The sequence below is a fragment of the Rhinolophus sinicus genome, linkage group LG06 (genome assembly GCF_036562045.2).
Source record: "Rhinolophus sinicus isolate RSC01 linkage group LG06, ASM3656204v1, whole genome shotgun sequence".
Lineage (NCBI taxonomy): Eukaryota > Metazoa > Chordata > Mammalia > Chiroptera > Rhinolophidae > Rhinolophus > Rhinolophus sinicus.
Genome location: NC_133756.1, coordinates 7,533,078 through 7,556,812, shown reverse-complemented (window position 1 = coordinate 7,556,812; position 23,735 = coordinate 7,533,078). Strand labels below are relative to the sequence as shown.

The window sequence follows — 23,735 nt, the reverse complement described above, 5'->3', positions numbered from 1 at the left end:
TCCAGGGAGGGCTGCCCAGCCACTCTCTGGCCACCAGCTGCACTTCGCTGGCTGACACACAGACCAGCGTCCAGCAAAAGAAAAATTGATGGATTCTGGGGGCCTGAAAGGGTTTCGATGCGCCCTTCACCCACGTGTAGCACCTAAAACCCTCTGCCAGACCCTAGAGATAGTACCTGCTGCAGTGACGAGGAGGATGGGTGCAGAGCCCGCAAGGACATGGGGCACCTCCACCACCCCCATGCCACCAAGGGGGCACCTGGGCCCAACGGCACTTCTCATCAGAAATGCTTCCCCAGGTGGCAGGCACCTCACCCCCACGGGTGAGGGTGTAGGGTCATGGGGGTGGTTCAGGAACCAGCTCCTTAAGCCTCCATTTGTCACCATCCCTACCTCGCAGGGTGAAGAGTGGCACGAGCTGTACCCGCAAGAATGCCAGGCCCCTGCCTGGGCCCCAGGAAACTCGCAGTTAGTTACCTCATAGGTGGAGCCGTCTGCGCACCACAGCACCCCGTGCCCCTGACGCTGGTCCCGAACCCAGTCGCCATCATACTTGTCACCGTTCCTGAGGGACAAACGCAGAGGCTGCTCTCAGGCGGGGGAGAGCCAGGTGGTGGCACTGACTCAGACCGGCCCCTCCGACCGGGCTCAGCACGCACCACCGGGCTGCGGCAGAAATAGGCCCTGAGCAGATGGCTGCAAGCTGCTGCCGTGCCAGGGCCAGCGCAGGGGGCAGGCGGCCTGGGCGCTTGGTGGGGCATGATGACAAACGCCGGCCCTGACGAGGACACGGCCGCCAGCCCCAGGTATGCAGGATTTGGAGAACAACGGAGAAGAAAAAGGGAGGGCAAACCCACAAATTCAAATGGCAGGATTTTGCACAAGAAACTGGCCCAGGAGTTTGAGGCCTGATGTCCAGTCCTGCGGCCGGAAGGAAAGAAAGCCTCAGTAGGCTGCACCCCAAGCCCCACCCTCCCATTCTTCCCGGGAGGTATTTTATTGGGGGCAGGGTCGACGTTTGTCTCTAAACATAAAAACAACCAATTCCAGCCACCGAGGGAGAAAGTGCAGAATCATACCAAACACAGCCGTACTTTACTGACTGGATATTAGGGGTGGGTGACAGGACGCAGGGGCTGCACACTCACTGAAAGGCCATCTGCCCTCGGCCATGTCGCCTGTTGTTGTGAAACGACCCCTGGTACACTTGCCCATCCTGGTCCACCAGATACCCATGTCCTAGAGAAGGAGCCAACAGGCCAGGGTCAGCTCAGGCCTCCTGCTGGGCAGACCCTCCCTGGACGAGGCCCAGTCACCACCCAGGTCATGGGACTCAGCACCCTCCCCACCCCGGCCACCCTTCCAAGGGGTAGTTTGACTTTGGACAGCGCCAGCAACTGCGACACCAGTCAAAGTGGCTCTGGGGTCTGTCTCTCAAAGGTCCTGAGTGAGGGTGGGAGGGCTGCCCCAGAGGGGTCCCTCCACCCCCCCACTGAGGCTGAAGGGCTTTGAGTCTGGCTGGGGCAGCGCTGCTACCAGCCAAGATCTGTTTGACAGGAGTTTATTTACGGCTGTGCGGGGCCGGCCTGGGTCTGAAGGCAGAGGAGACACGTGTGACAACACGCCTGCAGCGTGTGTTTGGGATTTTCTGGTTCTGGACAGTTTGCAAGTATGAGGGCTTTCCTCCTTCTTCTGTGGGCAGGCGCTGGACAGAAGGAGAGAAGCCACAGCCCCACTCGGCTGTGCTGTGACTGCTCTGCTGCCTCTGGGTGGCTGCTCTTCCAGGACCGTGAGCACATTGGCTGTGGGGCCCAGCTGACTGCCTGCCCCGCCCTCCTGGAGCAGAGTCCGCCTGCCGCACGTGTGGACTCCGGACTCCTCTCAGCAGAAGGAGGGGGACGTGACTGAGCTGAGGCCCCAACAGGGTGTGTGCTGCTGGTCCCTGGGAGCCCTGATGCTGCAGCAAGGACCCTGTGACTGCAGCCATGTGGTCGGAAGACCTGTCCAGCTGAGCCCAGGCCCAACCACTGACCCTGGGGTTGCGAGCAAATAATAAAATGGTGGTCGTTTGGAGCCAGTAGGATTTGGGTGGCTTGTCACACAGTGGCAGCTAACAGATGCATAACCCAGGCTGCAGGCACAGCCCCACACACTGCACTGCAGCAGACAGCTCTGAGGGCGGAGAGAGGAGCATTCTGTCACCTCCCACCCCACCTCCAAAGTCAGGCAGGCTCGGGCAGGGGTTCCAGGACCTGAGTGGACACCAGCCTCCTTGTTCATGGACAGGTCCCTGAGTCTACCCAAGCCCACGAATCTGGTACCAGGCAGATGTGCTGGCATCCAGCACCCCCAGGCGTCCTGCCCCATATAGCGCCTGGCGCGTGGCTGACAAACACTGGGTTGTTGCGGACATCAGACCTTCTCTCAAGCCGCGGGAGAACTCCCCTTCGTAACATCCGCCAGCTTTGTACTTCATGGTGCCATGGCCTTGAGGCTCTCCCAAAACAAACTGTCCAGAATAGGTGTTCCCTGGGGTGGACAAAGCGAGGAGAGATGGACATTCAGGGACAGAGCTGTCTGCCATGTCCCCTGCGGGACCACAGTTAGTTCCTGCCAGTCCCTTAAGCAACGGTGGCAGCAGGTGCCACTTCAGAACAGATGAGGCTCGTTATCTCATTTCTGACTCTGGCTCATGAGAAACACGGCAGGTGGGCACCCTCCGCTGACCCTCTGTGGGCATCGTCATGCCCCAAAGCCCATGGGTGTGCCTTCTTCCACTGAGCACTGACCACCACGCTTGCCTGTAAGGGTCAGAGGGTCTGGAGACAGCCCCTGGCCAAGCAGTGGGCAGCACAGCAGTCGTCCTGCTACAGGATGGCACACTGCTGTTAGAAGATAACTCGGAAACCAGGGGTCCCTACTTTACAGATGGAGGCACCTTCTGCATCCAGAATGAAGGGACCACCTTACACCAGAGATGGTTTACGAGAAAGGAGTCAGCGTGCCCGCCGCCGACTCCACAGCTAACCTGACGAGACCCAGAGTCGGCAGCCTTCTCCCATGATCTCTCCATCCACAAATTCACCTTCATAATAACTTCCATCTTTAAATAGCAGCTTCCCACGACCTGGTAAAAGAAATCGTAACGTGAAGTCAGACAGCGGTGGGGAGTGACTGCTGGTGCCCGTACGTGGCCAGGCTTCGAAGGACTCAGCTTGTGTGTGGCTCCATCTCTTGCCCAACACTGCTCTCTGCAAACTCACCTGCATACACATTTATCAATAAAAACATTCCTGGCATGTGAGCAAGCATCCTGCTGTCCTGCCCAGAAAATAACTGCAGAGCCACCGAAAGCACAGAACAGACCCCGCCCCCAAACTTTCTGGGTGGAGGGGTGAGGGGCAGAGAACACTACGGCCACTTCACCTCTGTCCACGCAGGGGCAGAATGAGAGCGTCTGTGGACACAGGGTGACACTGAAGAATACATTTAAAAACAGCGGACCCAATGTTTTGGGCCAAGCTCTTGACAAGAGTCTCAGATACGAGCCTCAAGCCTGGCCTGGAGAACGAGTCAGAGATTTCAGCACAAAAGTGAGAAATGTCCATGTGGTAAAAACACTACAATGAAAGTCAAAAGTTTAAAAATATGGAAAATATGGGCGGCCAACAGATACAACAAGAGCTCATATGAGAAATTACCAAAAGACCGATTCTCTAGCAGAAAAACAGGCCGAGGATGTGAACAGGGAGAACCCCAAACAGACATAAAACTGTGAGCAGAGCTGTGGGAGTCTGGGCCCTGCCTCCAGCCAGGCCTCCTGGTGACAGCCGCTGGGACTTTCCTCTGTGGTTGTGACTTTCTGCAAAAGCAGGTAAGCTCTTTATCATTAGAAATAAACCATAAAGGCAACTGCCTTTATTTCCACTTTGGCAAAGACGAACTAACTCCACAGAGGGTTTCCAACTCGTAGCTGCCCCTGCCCGTGAGAAGGGTGCAGGCTGAGGGGTCTTCTGCATCCCCGGTGCCTCTGCCTAGCCATGCTACCGGCCACCAGGGCAGCATAAGGGCGTCGTGTTCCGCGAGCCCCAGTGCCACAGGAAATGGCCTTTCCTCGCCAACAGTGAGAGCACGAGGGCCCAGTGTGGCTGGCACTGCTGCCACCTGCCCACCCCAAGCTCCCTGAGGAAATGCCACTTGTGAGGTGGCGGCTGCAGGAAGAGACCACAGATGTTTCTTACCGTGTGTCTTTCCTCCTCTCCATTCCCCTTCATATCGAAAGAAAGAATTCGGGTATGTGTAGACACCGTAACCTGAGTATTGAAAAGAAGACACAGGTGAGCACGTGACACAGGCGACCTGACTGACGTCCAACAAACACCCAGGTGTGGCACAGCCTGGGGGCACTACAGGACAGTGTGCAGCCCCCTTGGGGGGCTCTCAAGGTGTGTGAGTACTTCACCTCCTGGGAACTCCCCAGTACTGCTGCCCAGAGGTTCAGTCTGGGGGTCAGGACCTTTTCTGTTTACCGTCCATGCATCCACTTCTTCACTCCATTATGCACCAAACACCCGTATCACCTGCTCACTCAGGGCAGAGCAGCAGGCCCAGTGGGAGGGGGGCTAGAACACGTGAGTGCTGGGTCCTTGAGAGGTGTGGGGGCTGTGAAGGGGTTGATGGGAGGGTCGGGACCCTTCCCGAAGAGGGGACATTTGAGCTGAGCCTACTTAGCCAGAAGAAGGTGAGGGCACAGTGTGGGAAGCAGCTGGCCCTGCCAATTCTCTGTAGGGACCCTTTCCCGCGGCTCCTGTCCCCTCAGGTCAAAACCCACCTTGCATCCAAGGAGGGCCTGCCCAGCTCCCTCTCTGGCCATTCAGCTGCTGAGCGCACCATCCCCCAAGGACAGGGCCCCCTCCCCAGCAGCCCCCGTGTTTTCAAGGCACAACTTGGGGGTAGCGGTTATAAAGCAGTGTGGGCGTTACCAGACGTAAAGAGGATCAGCTTCCACCCGAAGATAGTGGCGTGGACTCGGAGTTCACTCCGGTCCCTTTTCTTTGATTCTAAGAACGGCTCCTATCAAATCTCCTCTGAACCGCGCGTCCAGGTCGGGTTTCTCCGGGCCCGGTCTCCAGGCCCCACGAACCCCGCCCACCCCGCGGAGCACCGGCGACACGGAAGCGCGCCCCTTCCAGGATCCGGGGCGACGAGGCCTCCGGGGGTGCCAGCTCGGGCTCCTGGAGACGCGCGTGGGTAGCCCCGCTGGGATCCGGGCCGCAGGTTCCGCAACCGGCTCCGGGACTCTGCCTGCCTCCCTCCTACCCCCACGGAGGCCCGGTAGGGTGCAGGGCAGTCGGCCGCTCGCCCCGTGGCCCTGCAGGGCCTGCAGCCATTACCGTCCTGCGGCGGTCGCCCCTGCGAGTCCCGGCGCTGCAGGCGGGAGGTTGGGCTTCTCTGGCTGGCGGCTGCCATCTTGCTTCTAGAGGTTTCCCTTAGCAACAAGCAAAGCCCTCCCCCATTGGCTCGTTGGTCGCTAGGGGCGTGGTCCTGGGGGCTCAGTTTCTGGGCGATAACAATCTCTGGAGCGGAGCAGTCCGGGCCGGGAGCCAAAGAACGCGCCTGCGCCTGCGCGGCATGGCGTGTTTCCGCCGCTTACGACCCTTCCGCCGAGAGGACCGCCCCGCCAACGGACTGGGCGCCGATACCGGAAGCGGAAATGGTTGGAGGCTCTTGGCTCCGCCCCGGCGGCCATATTGGAGGCCCGGAGGCGGCGCCGCGCAGTACGGAGCGGAAGTGCTCGGCTGCCTGTTCCCGGACCGAGCGAAGCGCCGGCGCGGACCCCGCCCGCGTCTTCCTTCCCGCGGCTCTTGGAGACCGCGCTCGGCCGCAGCAGAGCCGCAAGGTACGGGCGGGCGGCGGGCGGGTGGCAGGGGCCGGCATCGGCGGGATCCGGGTGGGGGTCGGGGGCGCGGGCCGAGATAGGCGGGGCGGGATGGACGGGGTCGGCGCAGTGCTGGGCCCCGTCCGGCCGGGTGGCGAGTCCTGCGAGGGGTCCGCTGTCCGCCCCCGCGTGGTGTGGTCATGGCCTCCCTCCTCCGTTCCTCTCCGGTTACCCGGGCTTGTCCGTAGGGCTTGGGTAGGACGGCGTCAGGGTGCAGTGGGTTCCTCACGATGACATCGTGGCAACAGTGCACGCTCAGGTGGCAGAGTCGCAAGTTCTGCGGGCCGACGGGGGCTCCCGCCCGGGTCTCAGCCCAGGGCCGCCCTCGCCGGCGGGACCTGCGGGCTCGGTTTCCTTGTGTCTTAAGAGGCGGCCTGTTGGCCCTAGAAGTTTTCCGGACGCGCGTTCTGCTGAGTTGGGTCGATGTTGCACTTCACAGTGACATGTAAGATGGAACCCCCGGGATGAATAGAGGGTCCTCAGTGATGGGGGCTCGGATCCCGTCGAGTGTAGGAGGCGAGCGCAGTCAGGTGCCGAGTGCTTAGGGCCAGGTGGAGACATCGAAGGCGGTCACGCCCCGGGAGGGAGGAGCGCGGAGGAATGCGGCCTCGCCAAGACGAGCAGGTGAGGTCTGGAAGGGCATTCCGGGGAGGGAACAGCACCAGAGGTTGCGGGCGTGTGACAGTGTCATGCACGGGACCCAGGAGGAGTGAGGGGCGGGCAGGTGAAGAGAAAGGTAGGGGAGCCGAGCTGGCTGTAACGCTGCATGCCCGGCAGAAGGACGCCATCCTGTATTGCAGGGCTCACTTGAGGGGAGAGGACCACCTCCAGAAACAGGTGCAAGTAGCTGCCCTGGGACTAGGCACGCAGACAGGCTGCGGGCAGTTTCAGGCTTATCCTCTGTCTCTGCTTGGGATGGTTTTGTCTTGCTTTTTACTTTGTTTTCTTTGTAACTGAGAATGAAGCAGCTGAGTTCAACTGATACCGACTGCTTGCTATGTAACAGGCCTTCCTAGGTAGGGCCCAGCGGGGGACCCGACAAGGTGCACCCCTCAAGGAGCTTGAACTCTAGTGGAGAAATAAGAAAGTGATTCTTACACAAAATAAAAACAGGGTGGTGTTACCCTAGGGACTGGGTGGTTGTGGAGGCCTTTAAAGTGAGCAGAGGAAAGAGGCGTGCAGCCAATGCTGCATCGTGAGGACCAGGTCTGGTCCAGGAACAAGCCTGCCGTGTGGAGGGTGGCCGGCTCTGAAGGCCAGGCCAGGCAACCCCCACAAGAACCCCTGGAGGAAGGCACTAAGGTGCTGTCGCCGCATTTCACAGATTGGAATGAGGGGTGCTGAAACGGTCGCCAGGGTCTTACTGCCAGGAAGGGACAAGAACTGGACGCTGGAAGCAGGCTGTTTGACTCCAAAGTTCACATAATGTTGTTAGCTGGTTGACAGTGAGTGCAGTCAGGGTGTAGGGCCGTGTTTTAATAGGTACATTGTTGGTGAGAGAATCTGAAATTGCCTACTGTGTTTTTGAAAGGTTTTCCCCACATGCCGTTGAAAGAACAATTTCTTCTTAAGAGTGCATACTTTAAAGGATAGCCAGGTATTTTCTCTGTAGCAATTACTCTTATTGCTTGGATTTAAGGAAAAGTGTTTGAATGGTACACGTTTGTCATAAAAAAGTGAAATAAAATTTGCAAGGAACCATAGGATAAAGAAGATTACTGATACAGCTTTCTGCTGCCCTGGCTTTGGCTTAAACTGGGGGCCGGACCTCATAGGTAATGAGTTCTAGTGTAGCTCCTTTTAAAATACAGAATTCTCCCCAACTGAATGTAAAGCTGCACCTCCCGAAAAGACGGGGGGTAGAGGAGGCATCATTCATCTGTGCAGTGCAGTCGTGTGTCTCTGGTTGACGTGTGTCCCACGAGAGCAAAGGGCATTTCTTGGTCTCCTGGACACTTCCTGGAACTCTGCCACATCTACTCGATGGCTCCAGGAAATGGTGTCATGGGATCACAGTCGACGCCAACTTGGTGGTGTGGCTGCTCAGGTTATTTTCCTGTTTAAGGTGTGTGATTGGAAAGTATTTCCTTTTGAGACCCAGGACCACATTCTCAAAAAGAGCCCCGCTGTGGACAGGCGCACTGACGTGGTGACTGGAGCTGTTGTGAGCCCAGGTTTTCTGTCTGTGAGTGGCAAGGGCTGCTGTGTCAGCGAGCCCATTTTCCAGATGAGGAAACTGAGACCCTGCGGCCACACAGCTCTGAGGCCTTGAAAACAGGCTCGGTCAGAGTCAGCTTCTGGTCCCCAGCCCCATGTGGCAGCTGACTGGGGAGATACCATCCGCAGGTTGGGGGCAGCAGTGAGCTTTGCCCTGGCACCTTCTTTCACCAACTTAGGGACAGCAGGCGCCCTGGTCCTGTGGGTCCTTCTCATCCTGAGGTTTGGGCAGCGGCCTGCTTGGTTGCAGAAGCTGAGGTCAGGCTAGGCTCTGGTCGCCCCTGACCTTGGGCAAGTGGCTTCAATTGTTGAAGACTCGGTCTTCCTTAGTAAAATGGGTGATGACACCCGCTTCTCTTGGTCGTCTGGGTTCGCACAGGTTAATTCCTCAGGGAGTCACAGCAGCATGTTGAAATAGTTACGAGCAGATGGGGTTACCTCCACTACAGATAAGGAACTGGGACACAGACGGGTGACTACCCAAGAATTGATGTGATATTCTCCTCTTGGTGGAGTGGAGGACCTGGCCCTTATGGGACCAGGAGATGCACAGCTGGCTGCTGGCGGAGACCAGGGCAGGGCCTAGAGAAGGGGGGTGCTGAGGGAGTCCCAGGAATGCACGGGAGGCAGTACTGGGGAGCTCGGGGAGGCATATGGGGGCAGCAGCCCATGCTGTGGCGGGCCCCCAGACTCCACAGTCATGGGAGGGATGTGACCCAGGTGGCGGTAGCAGAAATGGAAGTCACCCTGGGCTGCTTTGCATGTCACGTGCCTTCCTGGCTTTCCACCAAAGCGTGTCGCCAGCTTGTTTCTTTTTCCAGGACGACTCATGGTAGAGGCAGACAGAAGAAGGAAATGGTGTGGGTGAAATGTTGAATACTGAATAAACCTGCTTGGTAGTAGTGGTGAAAATCGGTGAAAAGCGATCAAGTCCTTGAATGCATTTTATTTAATTCAGAAGTGTTTTGTGATGTCCTCAGGTACAGAATGTCCGAAGGGGACAGCATTGGAGACTCCGTCCATGGGAAGCCCTCTGTGGTCTACAGATTCTTCAGCAGACTTGGACAGGTGGGTTGTTGTGTGTGCACTCTGTGAATATTTGCACAAGAAATGGTTGACCCTGGGACATTTCCCTGCAGGGCATCAGTGTGCAGAGTTCCTGGCACACAGAGCGCCGTTTACACTCTCCCTCTGCCGTGAACACATGCTCGTGTCTTCTGCAAAGGGCCAGACATGAGTGGGTTAGGCCTTGCGGCCACATACGGTCTCTGCCATGTACTTGTTTCTTGGGTGGTTTTTCAACCTTAAGTGTGAAAACCATTCTTAGCTCCCGGGTGGTACAGATAGGGAGGTGGCCCCTTCTCAGCGATAGCCGTCCCCTCTCCCGGCCACCCATGTCCACGTTCACATGGTCAGGGGAGAGGGACCCTCACACCCCTGCCCGGGTCTGCACACGGTTGTTGATCTAGCTTGTGGGCTGTGGCAAGGCCTGCAGCCGCCAGCCGTACCGGACACGATACGCAGACACTGTGAGTTTCCGTCGTCGGGCGAGAAGCCTCCTTCAGCGAACAAGCTGCACGTGGTGCTGGTGTTCGGGCTCAGAATGAAAATGTACCCGTTTTTAAAATTGAAAAACAAAAAAAAGGAAAACTTGAGAATTATTGAAGCTGGGTGGGGGATGGGTTTGTGTGGGCTCAGTATTCTCTTTAATTTCGAGTAAAAACATGTATTTTTTTTCACACTTATCAATTACTGTTGACCTTCCATATTATGTTACTTTCAGGCGTACAGCGTAGAGTTAGGCTTTTTTTTTAAAAAAAAGATTTTATTGGGGGAGGGGAACAGGACTTTATTGGGGAACAGTGTGTACTTCCAGGACTTTTTTCCAAGTCAAGTTGTCCTTTCAGTCTTAGTTGTGGAGGGCGCAGCTCAGATCCAGGTCCAGTTGCCATTACTAGTTGCAGGGGGCGCAGCCCACCATCCCTTGCGGGAGTCGAGGAGTTGAACTGGCAACCTTGTGGTTGAGAGAATGAGCTCCAACCAACTGAGCCATCAACTGAGCCATCAAGGTGCCGTGTTCAATTTTAGTTGCAGGTGGCGCTGCCCACCATCCCTTGCGGGAGTCGAGGAATTGAACTGGCAACCTTGTGGTTGAGAGCCCGTGCTCCAACCAACTGAGCCATCCGGGAGGCAGCTCAGCTCAAGGTGCCGTGTTCAATCTTAGTTGCAGGGGGCAGAGCCCACCATCCCTTGTGGGACTCGAGGAGTTGAACTGGCAACCTTGTGGTTGAGAGCCCACTGGCCCATGTGGGAATCGAACCAGCAGCCTTCGGAGTTAGGAGCACGGAGCTCTAACCACCTGAGCCACCGGGCCAGCCAAGTTAGGCATTTTAAATTTACGAAGTGATCGCGCAATACGTCTAGTCCCCACCTGGCCCCATACAATAGCCCTGTGCTGTACTTACGTCCAGGGACTGTTTTGTAACTACCAGTTTGTTACTCTCTTTACTTTTATGACTGGTGGAAAGTTTCTATAATTAAAACTTAAACAATTTCAGAAGTAACGTTAGGCAACACGTGTACAATTGCATATGCACACGCTCATGTGGATGTGTGTAAAACTAAGGCGCCCTCAGGAAACTCAGGCTCCGTGCTGCCGGGGCCAGGCCAGCTCCGGGCTTTGGGACAGGCCTGGGGCAGAGTCCTGTGTGTAGGTGGCTCCCGTTCTCCTGCCTCGGGAGGTCCTCTCCTGTCCGCATGATGAGCCCTCGGGCTGCTGCCCAGGACCATCCGCTGTGACAGAGCATTAAGGGATGGACCTGCCTCAGGAATGACTGCGCATCAGCTGGGGATCCATCGATCGTCCAGGCCTCGGCTGCTGACTTCCATTCTGAAGCAGGAAGTGCACTTTGCGTAGGAGCTGCGGGGTCTGTGACGTGCGTGCACTCTTGTTGTTCTAGATCTATCAGTCCTGGCTAGACAAGTCCACACCGTACACCGCTGTGCGATGGGTGGTGACGCTGGGCCTGAGTTTTGTCTACATGATTCGGGTCTACCTGTTGCAGGTAGGTGGCTGTGATGAGACTCGGCGTCTCCACCGTATCCGAATGTGGTGTTGGTTGGGATGTTGGTTTTTGCTTCCATGTCTGGATTAGGTGGGTTTATGGTGACGGAACTGGTCTCTAATCACTTTCAGTTAAGCACCAAACATAAGAAAAATTTCTGTGACTGTCTTTTCAACCAGGATCATTTATAGTTCATCCTGCATTTGTCACACTATTCCCAGGACAGCCTCAGTGGCAGTCTGAGGCCCCTGAAACTGACAACACCCCTCCCTCCTGCTCCCCACTTTCCTGGTCTGGACAGTGGACCCTCTGGTGCTCCCTCCCCCACCTGGGGACTCCTGCTCTGGGGACCTAGTAACCTTCTGGACCAGTCACCTAATTCCCTGGGTGCCACGAGCGGTGCTGGCTCCTGCGGATGTAGCTGTTTGAGGCACATGTTTTATGAGGCCCAGGAGGGGCGTGCAGGTGGTCCAGCCAAGTGCGAGGCCAGGGGCCAGGCCTGGGGTAGTTGTGAGGGGCTTCTATTTGGGTCAGGGGACACCTTCTCTGACTTAACACTTGGGGTGCACTTACTCTCTGGGACCACCTGGTTTCTAGATGCACGTTCTCTTGAGAGGAGGTCGTGATATTTCCTTGTGTCCAGAGGAAGGCAGGTTTGAAGGCGTTGTTCAGGATTTTTCCTCCTCTGGAGCTGGGAATGATGTTTCCTCATTTACAGCAAACACCTTCCTTCCAGGTCTTTCCAAGATCGAGGAAGACGTGGTCCCTAGATGGACACCTGTGTTACTGGACGCTCCTATGTGTCAGTACGTGGGACGGTCTCTTAAACGAAAGGCAAAAACGTGTTCTTGGATGTTTGCATGGTGGTCCTGTCCCTGCGGAACCGCAGCACGGTCCCGTGGGGGCACTGGGGCCATTCTCTCGGTTACTGTGGCTGCATTGGTCCACAGGCCACCTAAAATTCATGTTGAATTTAGTTTTTTTTTTTAAATCGGAACTTGGTCTATTCTGTAATGGAAAGAATGACCTAGAAATCTTGATTCAGGGAGTTCCAGCGGGGGTGGGTGCGTCTCACAGGGAAGTTGGTTCTAAACCAACCTCACAGCTCACGTAGTGCCCCTCAGGCTTGGCCCTGTGCCCCAAAGCTGTGTGAGCAGAAAATGGACTCTGCAGTCCAGTGTCAGTTTTCTGACTTGAGAAGTTTTACGACAAAGATCTCACTGTTTGCGTGGAAATTGTTAGGCATGTGAAACGGAAGCACAGTGAGTCCTGCTTTGGCGTGGGCACACCTGCCTGGCCGTGGCCTCGCGCTCCAGGGCTGACCGCAAAGCACGTTTAACTCATTTGGACTGCCTCCCATTCTGGCCCTGGGCATCTTCTCGGGGGGAGGTTAGGAACAGCCCCGGCAAGTGTGGTCGCAGGCTCCGGGCCCAGGGGGGTGTCAGCCAGCACCTCTCAAGCAGTGGTGTCCCCGTTCAGATGGCCGTTGGCTGAGGGCGGGCATCTGGACCTGGCATGTGCCCTAGTGTCACTCAGGGCCCAGCCGCCCTGCCTCTAAGGAGCCCCGAGGTGCAGCTCGGCCACAGGGCTATGAATCCCTCCTTTTCTACTGCATTCCTGGGGGAGCTGGTGGCCTCAGGTGTTTGGTGCATCTGACGGGACACCCCTGGCTTGCCCACACTGTCGAGATCCACAGAGCAATTCGAGACAAACTATCACCATGGACGTCCCTGAATTTGCTGTCATTTGTCATTAAGTTCCCTGCCGTGGGAACCAGTGCAGGTCTGAGTTCAGTTAGAACTGGGCCGAGGTCCTGGGCTGTGAATGGGCGTGGTTCAGGGTGTGGGGTGGCTGGCGTGTCACTGACCTGTGCTCTTCTCTTCCAGGGTTGGTACATCGTCACCTACGCCTTGGGAATCTACCACCTAAATCTTTTCATAGCTTTCCTTTCTCCAAAAGTGGACCCTTCCTTAATGGAAGACTCAGGTAGAGTAGCTGTTTGTTTGGGGAGAGTTGTGATTTTGTGTACGTCACGGGGTTGCCCCATTGTCGCTAGAAACATTGGAAATCCAGACACTGATACTGTTCTCTTGGTGTCAAAAGTGTCCCTAGAACTTGGGATTATGAGAAGTTTGTTTGTAGAATGACTCGTTATACCCTCTTACACGTGAGGTGGGCGTTCCTTCTGTCTTCTCTGAGATGCAGATGAGGAAACCGAGGCACACAGAGTCATGTGACTTGTCCAGGGTTAGATGGCAGAGTGAGCGGAGCAGGGCTGGGATATCTCCTTCCCAGATAGCCGGCCTGTCTTGCAGGTGTCTCCACACTCAGCAGTTGGGCCCCTGCTCATGGAACCAGGGTGACCAGAGGCTTCCGTGGGCCGCTCGCTGACTGATGGCCACTGGGACCCTGACTGCTTGCTGATGGTCAGCCCCGTACAGGGTGGTGCTCGCTGATTTCCCAGGATGGTGGGGTTGCTTCACATCGCACCTGGCCGTACCTGGGCCAGGTAGAGGGCCTGAGTCCACGCCTGACTGGCCAGCCTGGGGTGAGGTGGGCACATGAACAAATGATGACTCATTTGTTCCAGATGTCTGCTGCCGCTGTTGGGAAAGCCGAGGCGCAGCTCACTGCCCATGGGATCCCCGTTAGGGAGAGGTGCTCTGAGTGCTCGTCATTTTCTTGAGACTTCAAATTGTGACCAGACGCCTATGATTTTGCTTTGTGGAATATTGAATGAAAACATTAAAGGAAACAACCCTTTCATTTAATGTTGCCCTTTGGGAGGGCTAGAAAACAACTCAGAGGCCCTGTCGGTAATGGGAGGCACCTGTCTTGGGGGGTGGGGTGGGGTGAGGTGGGGGTGAGCCTCCGCCGACAGGCCTGGTTCTCAGCTTGGGGGAGGGCACTGGTCCCCAGCAGTCCAGGCGTTAGCGAGCAGATACACCCAGCCGGCTGTGCATCCCCACGCGTGTGTGTAAATATTTGCTCGTTTCCTTTCGGCCCTTTGTGTAGCGCAGTTGGTGTGTTCCTGAAAGTCAGTGTGTGGTTGAACCTTTATGCAAGCCTATGAAATGTATAGCAGTTCTTTTAAAAAAGGAATTCTCATACGAATCTTCTAAAGCAAAGACTTGATTTCTGAATCAGCTAAAGAGGCTTTTGGTCTTTGGTTAAATGACAGAAATCTGTATTTCATGCATTAGTGCTGAAGTGCTAGGGAGAAACTTGTAACTGTAGTCATGGAAACAAAGAATGACACCTGCTTCCTCTGATGGATGCTCTGTCTTGCAGATGACGGGCCCTCGCTACCAACGAAACAGAACGAAGAGTTCCGGCCGTTCATTCGGAGGCTTCCGGAGTTTAAATTTTGGTGAGTTAATTCCTCTGGTACTTGTCCTTGGGTTTGGGAGATCAGACTGCGAACAGACCGTGTTTGTTCTCATTGGCTAGCAAGTTAGATTTCGTAGAGAAGTGGGAGTTACGGACATTGGCTCACCCAGATAGCGAGCACCACCCTCGCAGGGCCTGACGGTGCCGGTGGGTCCTGGGGCCTCTGGAGGAGAGCGCGGCATCCGGGTATGTTGCAGCCTCGCCTTGGGAGGGCCAGCCACCGGGCCAGTCTCGGGCCCTGCCCCACAGACAGCCGCTGGAGTGCTGCTGCACACGCACAGGTGGCTCTCTGCCCGCCAGTGTGTCTGACAGGCGCAACCTCGGAGACGGCTGCTGACATTGAAGTGCTGCGTCCTGGGATGAGGGTTGCCTTGTCCCCTGGGCCTCCTAAGGTAGTGACATCTGTGTGATATGACAAGGGTGACAGGTGGACACAGGTGACCCCCCACTGTCAGTGGCATGGGGCTCTGTGACCTGGTCGGTCCTGTATTTGTCAGATCAAAACCTGAAGGAAGCGAGCTGCCACATCTTATTTGCACTTGGGATGCTGCGTGCGGGACCTGGCCGGTGCTCTGCTTGTCTGGGGAATGGGCGAGAACTGCAGGCGAGACTGGGGGGCCTGGCAGCCCCCAGGAAGCCGGCCTCTGATCTGTAGGAAGGGGGGAGCCAGGGAGGATAGCACGTGGGCTGTGAGCCTGGTGGGCGGGGGCAAGCCTGGTGCTGCCTGGTCCCCAGGACGCTGCCTAGCTCCACGGGGAGCGGCCAGGATGTGTGGGGCTGGACAGGGGTGTATTCCAGACGGCAGGCCAGGCTGCAGACATGAGACTTGGGCGGAGCATACACCTGAATTGTCCCCAGCCGCCAGCCTCAGTGCCTCTTCACCAGCGTTTTATACTTTGTCATTTTAGAAGAAAACTAGGAGCTTTCAAGGGACTAAAGCGTGCTGTTTGTGGTTGCACGTAGCACGTTACACATCCCAGGCTCGCAGGGCCAGCTCGCTCCGTGTGGGCAGACGCTGTGCAGCTGCCAGACCTGACCTTTCCCCCCTTCCTTCAAGGCACGCGGCTACCAAGGGCATCCTGGTGGCCATGGTCTGCACGTTCTTCGAGGCGTTCAATGTCCCCGTGTTCTGGCCCATCCTGGTGATGTACTTCATCATGCTCTTCTGCATCACCATGAAGAGGCAGATCAAGGTGGGCACCAGCACGGCCGGGCGGCACGGGCTTGGGCCGGGGATGTGGGAGGTGATGTGGGGCCGGCCACGTCCACCCGCACAGGGAGTGAGTGGCAGGAAGCTCTGTACAGGCCCGGGAGGGGCACTCGGTGCCCCGCTTCTCTCCACAAGGCCAGCCAACACAGCTGTGCCACAGCCCAGGGTCAGGGAATGGGCCCTTGGCAGAGAGCTCTGGGGGCTGTGCCCTTCTCCCGGGCTTGGCGTCCTGTGAGGCACTCAGTCAGGACCGGCTGCACAAGGACAGCGGGTTGTGCCCATGTCGCTCCACAACGGGCCTGGGCAGACACGACCGAGCAGCTTGTCAGGGGGCCTCATCCCGGGGCCCGTCCTGCGTGCAGGGGACCTTTCCCGGACCCTGGGAATCGCCCACCGGCTCGGCCGGCACAGTGGAGAGTTTTGCGGTGGGGCCTGGAGGCTCATTGCTGGAGTCCTAGTTTCATCACCTGACGCGTAGAGAGCACGGTCCATCGGGAAGCCATTCTGAAACCAGTGTGTCTGTCTGTCCCCAGCACATGATTAAGTACCGGTACATCCCGTTCACGCATGGCAAGAGGACGTACAAAGGGAAGGAGGACGCGGGCAAGACCTTCGCGAGTTAGACACCGCGCAGGCCGACCGGCCCTCGGAGTCCGAGGTGGCTTGGAGCCATTGTAACGCCGCCTTCCTCCTTCACATAAAGTAGTTGATGACCAGGGGTCGGATTTTCTTTCTAAAAAAAGGAGCTTCACTTATTTGTAACTGAAATATCAGGTTCTTGAAGAAACTGGCATTTAAACTGCATTGCATTGATTTGTTTTTCAGTGACATTCAGGTGTTGAAATGGACAGAATTGTAGTGAGCCGCAGGCTGGGCGGACAGTTGGGCGGGGTTGGGGGGGCGTGGAAAGACCCAGCCCCCGCCTTCCCAGGGATGCCCACAGAACGCCGCCCAGCTGGAGGGTGATGCTCACCTGAGTCCCGTGTGTTGGAAGGAATAACGCTTCCAAGGTGACTTTCCAGAAGTGCTGGGGTCCTCATGCCAGTTTCCCAATTTCATCTCAGCAGAGATGTGTCAGGTCGGCCTCTATCATAGTGACTCAAAACTTTGTTAAGAACTACATGACCGCTTCGGGCCTGGAATTATAAATATATATTATATTTTAATTGTTTGAGATTATTTTGACATATTTCTTTCATAAACAGAGCTGTTTTGATTAACTTAAATGTTTTCATGCAGCAGCCCCTTCACAGAAACAGCTGCCTGGTAAGAGCAGCCAGTTCTGTGCGTCTACCGTGCTTTTCACCGTCTAGGGAAACAGCTGACACGCATGTCAACTTTTTTGATGTGAGAAAAACCAGTACTCGTAAACATTTTGCTAAGTAACTTTTTAATTCCAACTTTATTAAAGATGGTGTCCCCTTTCTCGTGTAGTCTTTATCTAAAACTACAGCCCACTGCCCGTCAGAACTGTTTCTGCCAAAAGCAACAGGACAGACAGAATGTGGCCCTGGCTGGCTGTCACTGGGGCAGATGCTGAAGTCATTCTTTTGTCCTGGGTCTGGAGGGGGTTCGTTCGTCACCCTGGGTACTGTTTCCCGTCGTCTCAAGGTATTAAGACAACTGTTGACTGTGCCTTTTGTTTTGCCAATTTCTGCGTATCTGGAATTGAGCTCCTCTGGCTTTTAAGAGGCCACGTGAAGACCTTCGTCTACTTGATTGTGGGTTTTGAACTTCACACTTGAAGGAACGTCCACATCGCTGCTTCCATTGCACTGTGGCACTTGACACGGCCGCACTCTTGACAGCTGCACCTGTCACACGGCTTAACTAGTACATGCTCAGGCCTAAGGTACCTGGCGGGAAGCTGTGTGCACTCGGTCAGAGCAGGACTGCAGCATTTCGGGAGCGGCGGGGCCGGCTTTGAGGCTCCTTGTCTGGAGGTGTGCTTGTCAGTCCGGCCATGGTCACGGCGCATGGCTGGCAGCGGCCCCTGACCTTTGTTAATGGGCACTACCGAGCTGTATCTATTCCTGGACACCTTCTAAGTCACAGGTCTGTGTTGCACCCCTCCCGGAGGGGACGTTACAGCCAGAGCAGAGGTCACCCCCGGGGAGGGCACTTGACACCAATTTCATGGAACCCGAGTTTCACTTCACCCTCACGGTGTCCTCAATGTCCCAGCACTTGTGAGATTTGTTACTTAAGGACGCCTATGGCCATGTCCTGTCTCTGCTACAAGTGAGTGTTAAAACCCTGAAAACAAAAAAGGTGGCAGGAAGTAGGCTGCACACAGGTGACCTGATGGAGGAGCCAGCCTGCCGGACTCTGCTATGGTTTGTGGGTTGGGCCTTAGGAAGGTGGAACATGTCCTTCCAGCTGGCTCTACCCGCCAGGAGCCCTGGGCGGGCGAGTGGGAGGAGACCCTCAGGGCTGGCATTGGGCCCAGGCGCAGACTTCCATTTTCTGAAACGGGACACACTTGAAACATTATTAGGAGGTACATGCCAATACCTTAGAAATAGAGCTCCTTGGTTCCTCCTGGCCACTCGGCAGGCAGCTCTGGTGACGGGCGAGGTCCAGGGGTGTGGGTGCTGGCCGATTGACCTCACCACCAAAAGCAGCTGCGTTCTCTGCTCAGTCAACACTTGCCCTTTCAGGGCAAACCCTTACCATCTGCCTCCTATCGGTTCATTTTCTGATCATATAAATGAATAAAGTGCGGCCTGTTCCTGAAATTAGTTCTCAACTGTGTGGTTTGGGGAAGGGGACAGAAACCTAGAACCTTCCCCGAGGAGGGAGGTTCCTGCAGTGACGGGGTTGTGGGGGTGGGGGGTAGGCCCCGGCCGGGTCTCGCCATCACCGTCCGCAGGCTGGTGACGGAGCTGGGTGGAGCCCCTGCCCAAACCTGGCCCTGGAGGCCTCAGCCCAGCTGCCCAGGCTGGGTCCTCCTGAGCTGCTAGCATAGCATCTGATGCGACGAAAATACGAAGTATGAGAATTTTATGGTTTCTGTACTAGTCAAGTGAACCTTGAGAACCAAGTTTTCTCCTGACGTTACGTGACTCCGGGATCCCTCTGTCCTCTGGTCACCGGAAGTGCCGCAGGTAGACGAGCTTCTGGGGAGGAAACTTCTCCCTGCACAGGGGACACTCCGTCTGTGGGGGCAGGAAGAGGTCACATGGGCTGTGTCCCCTGCAAGACCACCACAGGCCCTCCCCACCAGCATCTCCGTAACACGGGGTGTCCTCTGTTCAACCTAAGACAGGAAAAAACCCGCATTTCTTCAGAAGTCACAAACCTGAAACGAAGACCTTAACCTGGGCGGTTAGGCAGGGGAGCAGGGAACAGTGACTAGGCCGAGAAGACGGCCAGCCTGTCCAGGGCTGACTTGGGCCAGGTGAGGGGGCTCTGCTGTTCCTAACAACTGTGTTGAGAGTGGGATGCAGATGACCACAGGGGTCTCGGAGCCGCTGGACTGGGGCTACCTGAGGCCCTCAGGAGCTTCTGAGACGAACACGCCTATCCCGTGTCCCATCTCCTTAGGCCCCGCGGGCCCACCCCTAAGGAGCGCTGGGGCTGAAACCCTCGCCTGCTAGGCACCCCCCTGGAGCCCATGCAGAGAGGAGGCAGCGCCTGTCCTGAGGGCCCCGAAAGGCAGGGACGGGGACCCAGGCACGGGGTCTAGATCAGGTGCAGCCAGGCGGGGACTGCCTGATGGAGACACAGACGTCCTCAGGTAAGAAACAGCACTGAGCCCTGAAATGCTGCAAGAAACCAGGTGAACACCAGGGCCCTGTTTACCAGCCTCGCCGGGGTGGCCCTCCCCCCCCCCACCAGCCCCAGAGAAGCTGGATTTGGGCTGAGCTCACCAGCGGAGGCAGCACGGGTGGGCGCATGGGGCCCAGGAAGCAGACCTCTCCCTGGAGTCAGCTGGAGGTGAGAGGTGGCACGGTGTGCCCCACTCTAGCCACTTGGCTCAGTACACCCCAACACCCTGAGGTCTCAAAAGGCCAGGGCAGATGGCTTTGCGCCCAGGGGGTTCCAACGTGGGCAATCAGGGCCGGCGTGTATCCAGCTGGAGGAGGGTCTGGCATGCGGGCAGGGTAGGGCTTCCCAGGCGTGGCGTGGGGCCAGAGGTGCCCAGCAGGGCCTCCCGGGAACAGGATTCCTGCCAGGACGCTCACAGGCACCAGGGGCCGCTCCAGCTTGCTTTTGGCAAAGTGTCAACATGGCCATGCATGGCAGCCCTTGCCTGATATAGCCCTGTACCTGGCGTACCCAGGCATTTAAAAATATGCCCCCTCTGCCCCCAGAGGTTTCAGAGGCAGGCTCCTGCCTGTGGCAGCCGCCTGGCTGGCTGGCACACCTGCCCGGAGCCTGCTCCAGAAGCAAGGTTGCTGACCTTGGTGTCACACCACTGGGTGATGCACTCCCAGCAGAACAGGTGGCCGCAGGGCGTGGCTGTTGAGTGCCGGCGCTCCTCCAGGCACAGGGTGCACAGGGCCTTCCTGGAAGCCGCTCTCTCTTCTGTGTGAGGCCTGCGGGGGATGGGAGGCTGAGCCGCAAAGGCCTCGCTGAGCACAGGGGTGCTTGGTCCCCATAGGCGGCAAGACCGAACTGAGACCCCTCCCATGGTGCCAGCCCCGCACACCTGCGCTGAGACAGGCCGCGGTGCAGCTTCCACTCCCGCCGGGCACGCTGCCTCTGCCGCAGACTGTAGAGCTGCAGCCCCACAGTCAGTGCCAGGTGCAGCAGGGAGATGAACCCCAGCAGCCGGTAGCTGGCGTGAGCCCGCGGCTCCTCTGCAGATGGGCGGCGGGTGCCGAGCTGTCAAGGGCGTGGAGGGGACAGCCAAGTGATCAGCTGGCACTAGACTGCAGACAGCAGGCTTCCCCCAGCACTTGGGTGCCCCATCCAATGAGGCCTAACTGTCCTCTTGGCCCACGGGGACAGAGCATAACCATGGGGCCCCCAGCTGAGTGAGGGGGGCCTGGGTAGGCAGCTGAGGGATGCTGTGCAGGCCTCACTCCCGACAGGAGCCAAGTGCTGAGCCAGGAAGATGTGCACAGAGCTCATGCTGAGTCCACTGGGGCTGCAGGTGAGGACAGGGTGGGGAGACACCCAGGGCCCCACCTCTCAGAGGAAAGGAACCGGCCTGAGGAGCTCCCAGCAGGGCAGGAGAACCAATTCCTCTGTTGGAGAAACAGAAGCTCCCCGCTTTTCAGGAGCCACCTATGCTACCCAGGTGACACTGTGTTCCAGCCTCTTCTGCAGCTAGTAATGGGTGCAGCTTCTGGCCACATCCCTGAAGAGAAGTTGGTTGCTCTCTACTTGCTGTCTCCCTTCCCTTGGCTTGGAATGGGGGCAGCTAGATGGCCAGGCCCTGGGTGCCCATGTACAGAAGAGCCCGTGGCAGCCCCAGATGGCCCAGGAGGGGGAACAGCCCACTGGGTTGAGCCCGTAGTTCCAGCTCAGCAAATGCTCTAACACACACCGAGGGTGACGAGCCGTCAGCGCTGTGTGTGAGCACGCTGAGGACCGACACAGGACCAATAGAAGGGAGGTGCAGGTGCCCAGGACAGCGCTGCCCGGGGAGGCCAAGGAAGGGGTGGGGTGGGCCTTTCTTACAGGGAGCGTGATGCTGAGAGCGACCCAGGAGAGCCAACCTGGGGACGCGGACACTCTGGCAGGTGGGGCCCGGAGGGAGGCTTTCTGGGTGAATCTGGAAGCAAGGGCATCGGCTGAGAGCCAGGGTAGGAGGTGTGAGTGGCTGTCCAGCAGAGTGGGCGGGCGCAGACCAGGCAGGACTAGCGGGAATGCTGCAGTGATGGGGTCCATGTGGTCCTGGGGTCACCCTCGGGAAGACGTCCCTACATCTGACCCTCCCTCAAAGCATCCTGGAAGGTGCAGTCGTGGCACCCAGGAGCCTGGGCCACAGACCCATTCTCAGAGTAAAGAGCAGGGCGCCAGGCCTGGCACCCACGGTGGCCCGCACGGGTAGCTGCAGGAAGACACATGCCCTATCTGCATGCTTTGTGGAAATGACTTCCTTAGGTCTGTCAGCAAAAGGTGACCTAACGAAGCCCGGTTGAGAACTGTGGCCCCAGCCGGCAGCTCTGTGAGCCCAGAGGCCCTGAAAAGCCACCTCTTTGCGGACGAACCCAAATGGAGCAGTGTGAGTGGTATCTGCACTTACGTAGGTGACACCCGTGAGCCGCTTGGCCAGGTGGTAGAAGGCTCCATGGACGTAGAACCAGGCGACATGGAGCCGCTGGAGGCAGCCCAGGCCCCACCTGAACGCCAGCACAGCCCGCAGGGTGACCTTTCTCTGCTGCTCTGTCAGCGTGGCCACTCGCCGGTGCAGCCAGCGCCTCGTCCCCGACCGGCCACGCACGCCGGGAGCCAAGCTGCCCTGCGAGGGCCGGGCCCCGCCCTCAGCCTGCAGCTCGTGCTCCAGGTGCAGCAGGGCCTTGTCCAGCACGTAGGGCAGGACGCTGTGCAGCGCAACCAGCGCACCACGGCGCAGCCTCGACGGCACGCGGGTCCGGGATGGGTCCACCTGCACGACCCCAACGTACTCCTCCCCGAGCGTCTGGTAGCCTGAAGGTGAGGGACACCCATGTGAGAGGCTGAGGTGGGGCGCCAGCCAGCTCCTTCTCTCTGCAGTGGGTCCCTGCCGCTCCTCTAAAGGATGCCAGGCCCTGCAACAGGGCCCAGTGCAGGGACCCCTCTTGGGCCCCGGGGTTCGGCCACTGAGAACCGGTCTCAATGGCATCCTGGGCAAGGTCCAGGACTAAGGTGCCCAGGCGCACAGACATGACAGGTGATGTCGGCTTGCAGAGGCCCCGGCTGCAGCTCAGCCTGGCCTGCCCTGCCCTCTGGGGAGGGGCTCCGTCCTCTCCTTCTGAGGCCGTCCCCGTCCGGGGACACTGGGAAGCCCTCCAGGAGCTCCTCCCTGCTGTCAGCGGCCTCCTGTCCTCTGGGCTCGCTGCACGTTGCGAGGCCCTGGGTCGCACGGTCCCACAGGGGTGCTACCTGCGAGTGTGGTGAGGCCAAAGTAGGCTACATCCGACAGCAGCTCCACCTCTTTCCTCCACTCCAGCCACGTCTTCGCACCTGGGAAGAGAGGCCGCACCGTGACCGTGGGGTGGGGGCCAGCGGGGTGGGAGGGTGGGTAACGTGCTCCCGTCTTCCCGCTGCCAAGGCCCGAAGTTGAGACTGTCCTCGACCACACTGTCCTCTCTGCCACGTTATTTTGTAACGTAAGTGCAGGACACGCTTTGTTCTGTCGCGTTCGTCTCCCGCGCGGAGCTTCAGCGCCGTCTCCGGAAGCCGCCCCGTGCCCGCACCCTCACCGCTCTCCCAGCACCGGGCCCCCCCCGGCCCGGGAGTCGGGCGCAGCCCTCGCGGCCCCCGCCCCTTCCTCAGCGCAGGTCTCAGCGGCGCAGGGCCCGGCGCAGGGGTCCCGGGGTCGCTGCCCGGGCGGGCGGGGTCTGGGCGCTCCTCCGTCACCTCGCGGCGACGCGCCCAGGGCCACCCCCGGGGCCACATCGTTCCAGCTGCGCTGGTCACTCAGAAGGGAGCGCCCTCGGACGCTCCGCCCGTCCTCACGGCTCCCCCACGGCGGGGTGGGCGCCCACTGGGCCATCCCGCACACCTGGGCCACCTGCACTCCGCCCGCGCGGCCCCGCGCGGCCTCACCCGCCAGGCTGTGCAGGGCGCTGCCCGCCGCGCTCCGCAGCCCGCCGCGGTAGTAGTCGTCCTTCTGCGCCGCGCGAACCACCTCAGCGGGACTGGCGGCCGCGGGAGCCATGGCCGCGGGGACCCGGGTAGCCACGCCCACCGGGCGGTGCCTGATGACGATGGCCCGGCGTGCGGCGCACACCTTGTGCGTCACGGCGCGCGGGGCGGG

At 58.2% G+C, this 23,735-nt stretch overlaps 3 protein-coding genes across 10 annotated transcripts in view; 1 reads left to right on the top strand and 2 right to left on the bottom strand.

Annotated features, from left to right (window-relative positions):
* The window catches only part of MORN1 (MORN repeat containing 1), a 53,915-nt gene extending 48,297 nt beyond the window's left edge, over positions 1 to 5,618 (bottom strand). For 7 of the 8 annotated variants that reach the window (XM_019712058.2, XM_019712061.2, XM_019712059.2 and 4 more), the window contains exons 1-6: positions 5,394 to 5,618; positions 4,242 to 4,313; positions 3,029 to 3,127; positions 2,419 to 2,529; positions 1,149 to 1,239; positions 478 to 565 (exon numbers count right to left, since the gene is read on the bottom strand). In XM_019712058.2, coding sequence (XP_019567617.2) covers positions 478 to 565; positions 1,149 to 1,239; positions 2,419 to 2,529; positions 3,029 to 3,127; positions 4,242 to 4,313; positions 5,394 to 5,469 — 537 coding nt within the window. In that variant the 5' untranslated portion in view covers positions 5,470 to 5,618. Of the gene's footprint in view, positions 1 to 477; positions 566 to 1,148; positions 1,240 to 2,418; positions 2,530 to 3,028; positions 3,128 to 4,241; positions 4,314 to 4,982 lie in introns of all 8 variants that reach the window. The other variant, XM_074334249.1, reaches the window with a different exon arrangement.
* A 133-nt stretch (positions 5,619 to 5,751) lies between these two features.
* On the top strand, positions 5,752 to 17,245 carry RER1 (retention in endoplasmic reticulum sorting receptor 1). Its single transcript, XM_074334255.1, has 7 exons — positions 5,752 to 5,899; positions 9,136 to 9,223; positions 11,116 to 11,220; positions 13,107 to 13,206; positions 14,512 to 14,590; positions 15,668 to 15,803; positions 16,354 to 17,245. The coding sequence occupies exons 2-7, from the start codon at positions 9,143 to 9,145 to the stop codon at positions 16,441 to 16,443; spliced, it is 591 nt and encodes a 196-aa protein (XP_074190356.1). The 5' UTR covers positions 5,752 to 5,899; positions 9,136 to 9,142; the 3' UTR covers positions 16,444 to 17,245.
* Positions 17,194 to 23,682, bottom strand: PEX10 (peroxisomal biogenesis factor 10). Its single transcript, XM_074334254.1, has 6 exons — positions 23,525 to 23,682; positions 22,859 to 22,939; positions 22,020 to 22,423; positions 20,475 to 20,650; positions 20,226 to 20,361; positions 17,194 to 18,978 (listed from the first exon to the last, which is right to left on the bottom strand). Exons 1-6 carry the CDS (start codon positions 23,634 to 23,636, stop codon positions 18,910 to 18,912), a joined length of 978 nt encoding a protein of 325 aa, XP_074190355.1. The 5' UTR covers positions 23,637 to 23,682; the 3' UTR covers positions 17,194 to 18,909.
* Positions 23,683 to 23,735: the final 53 nt, after the last annotated feature.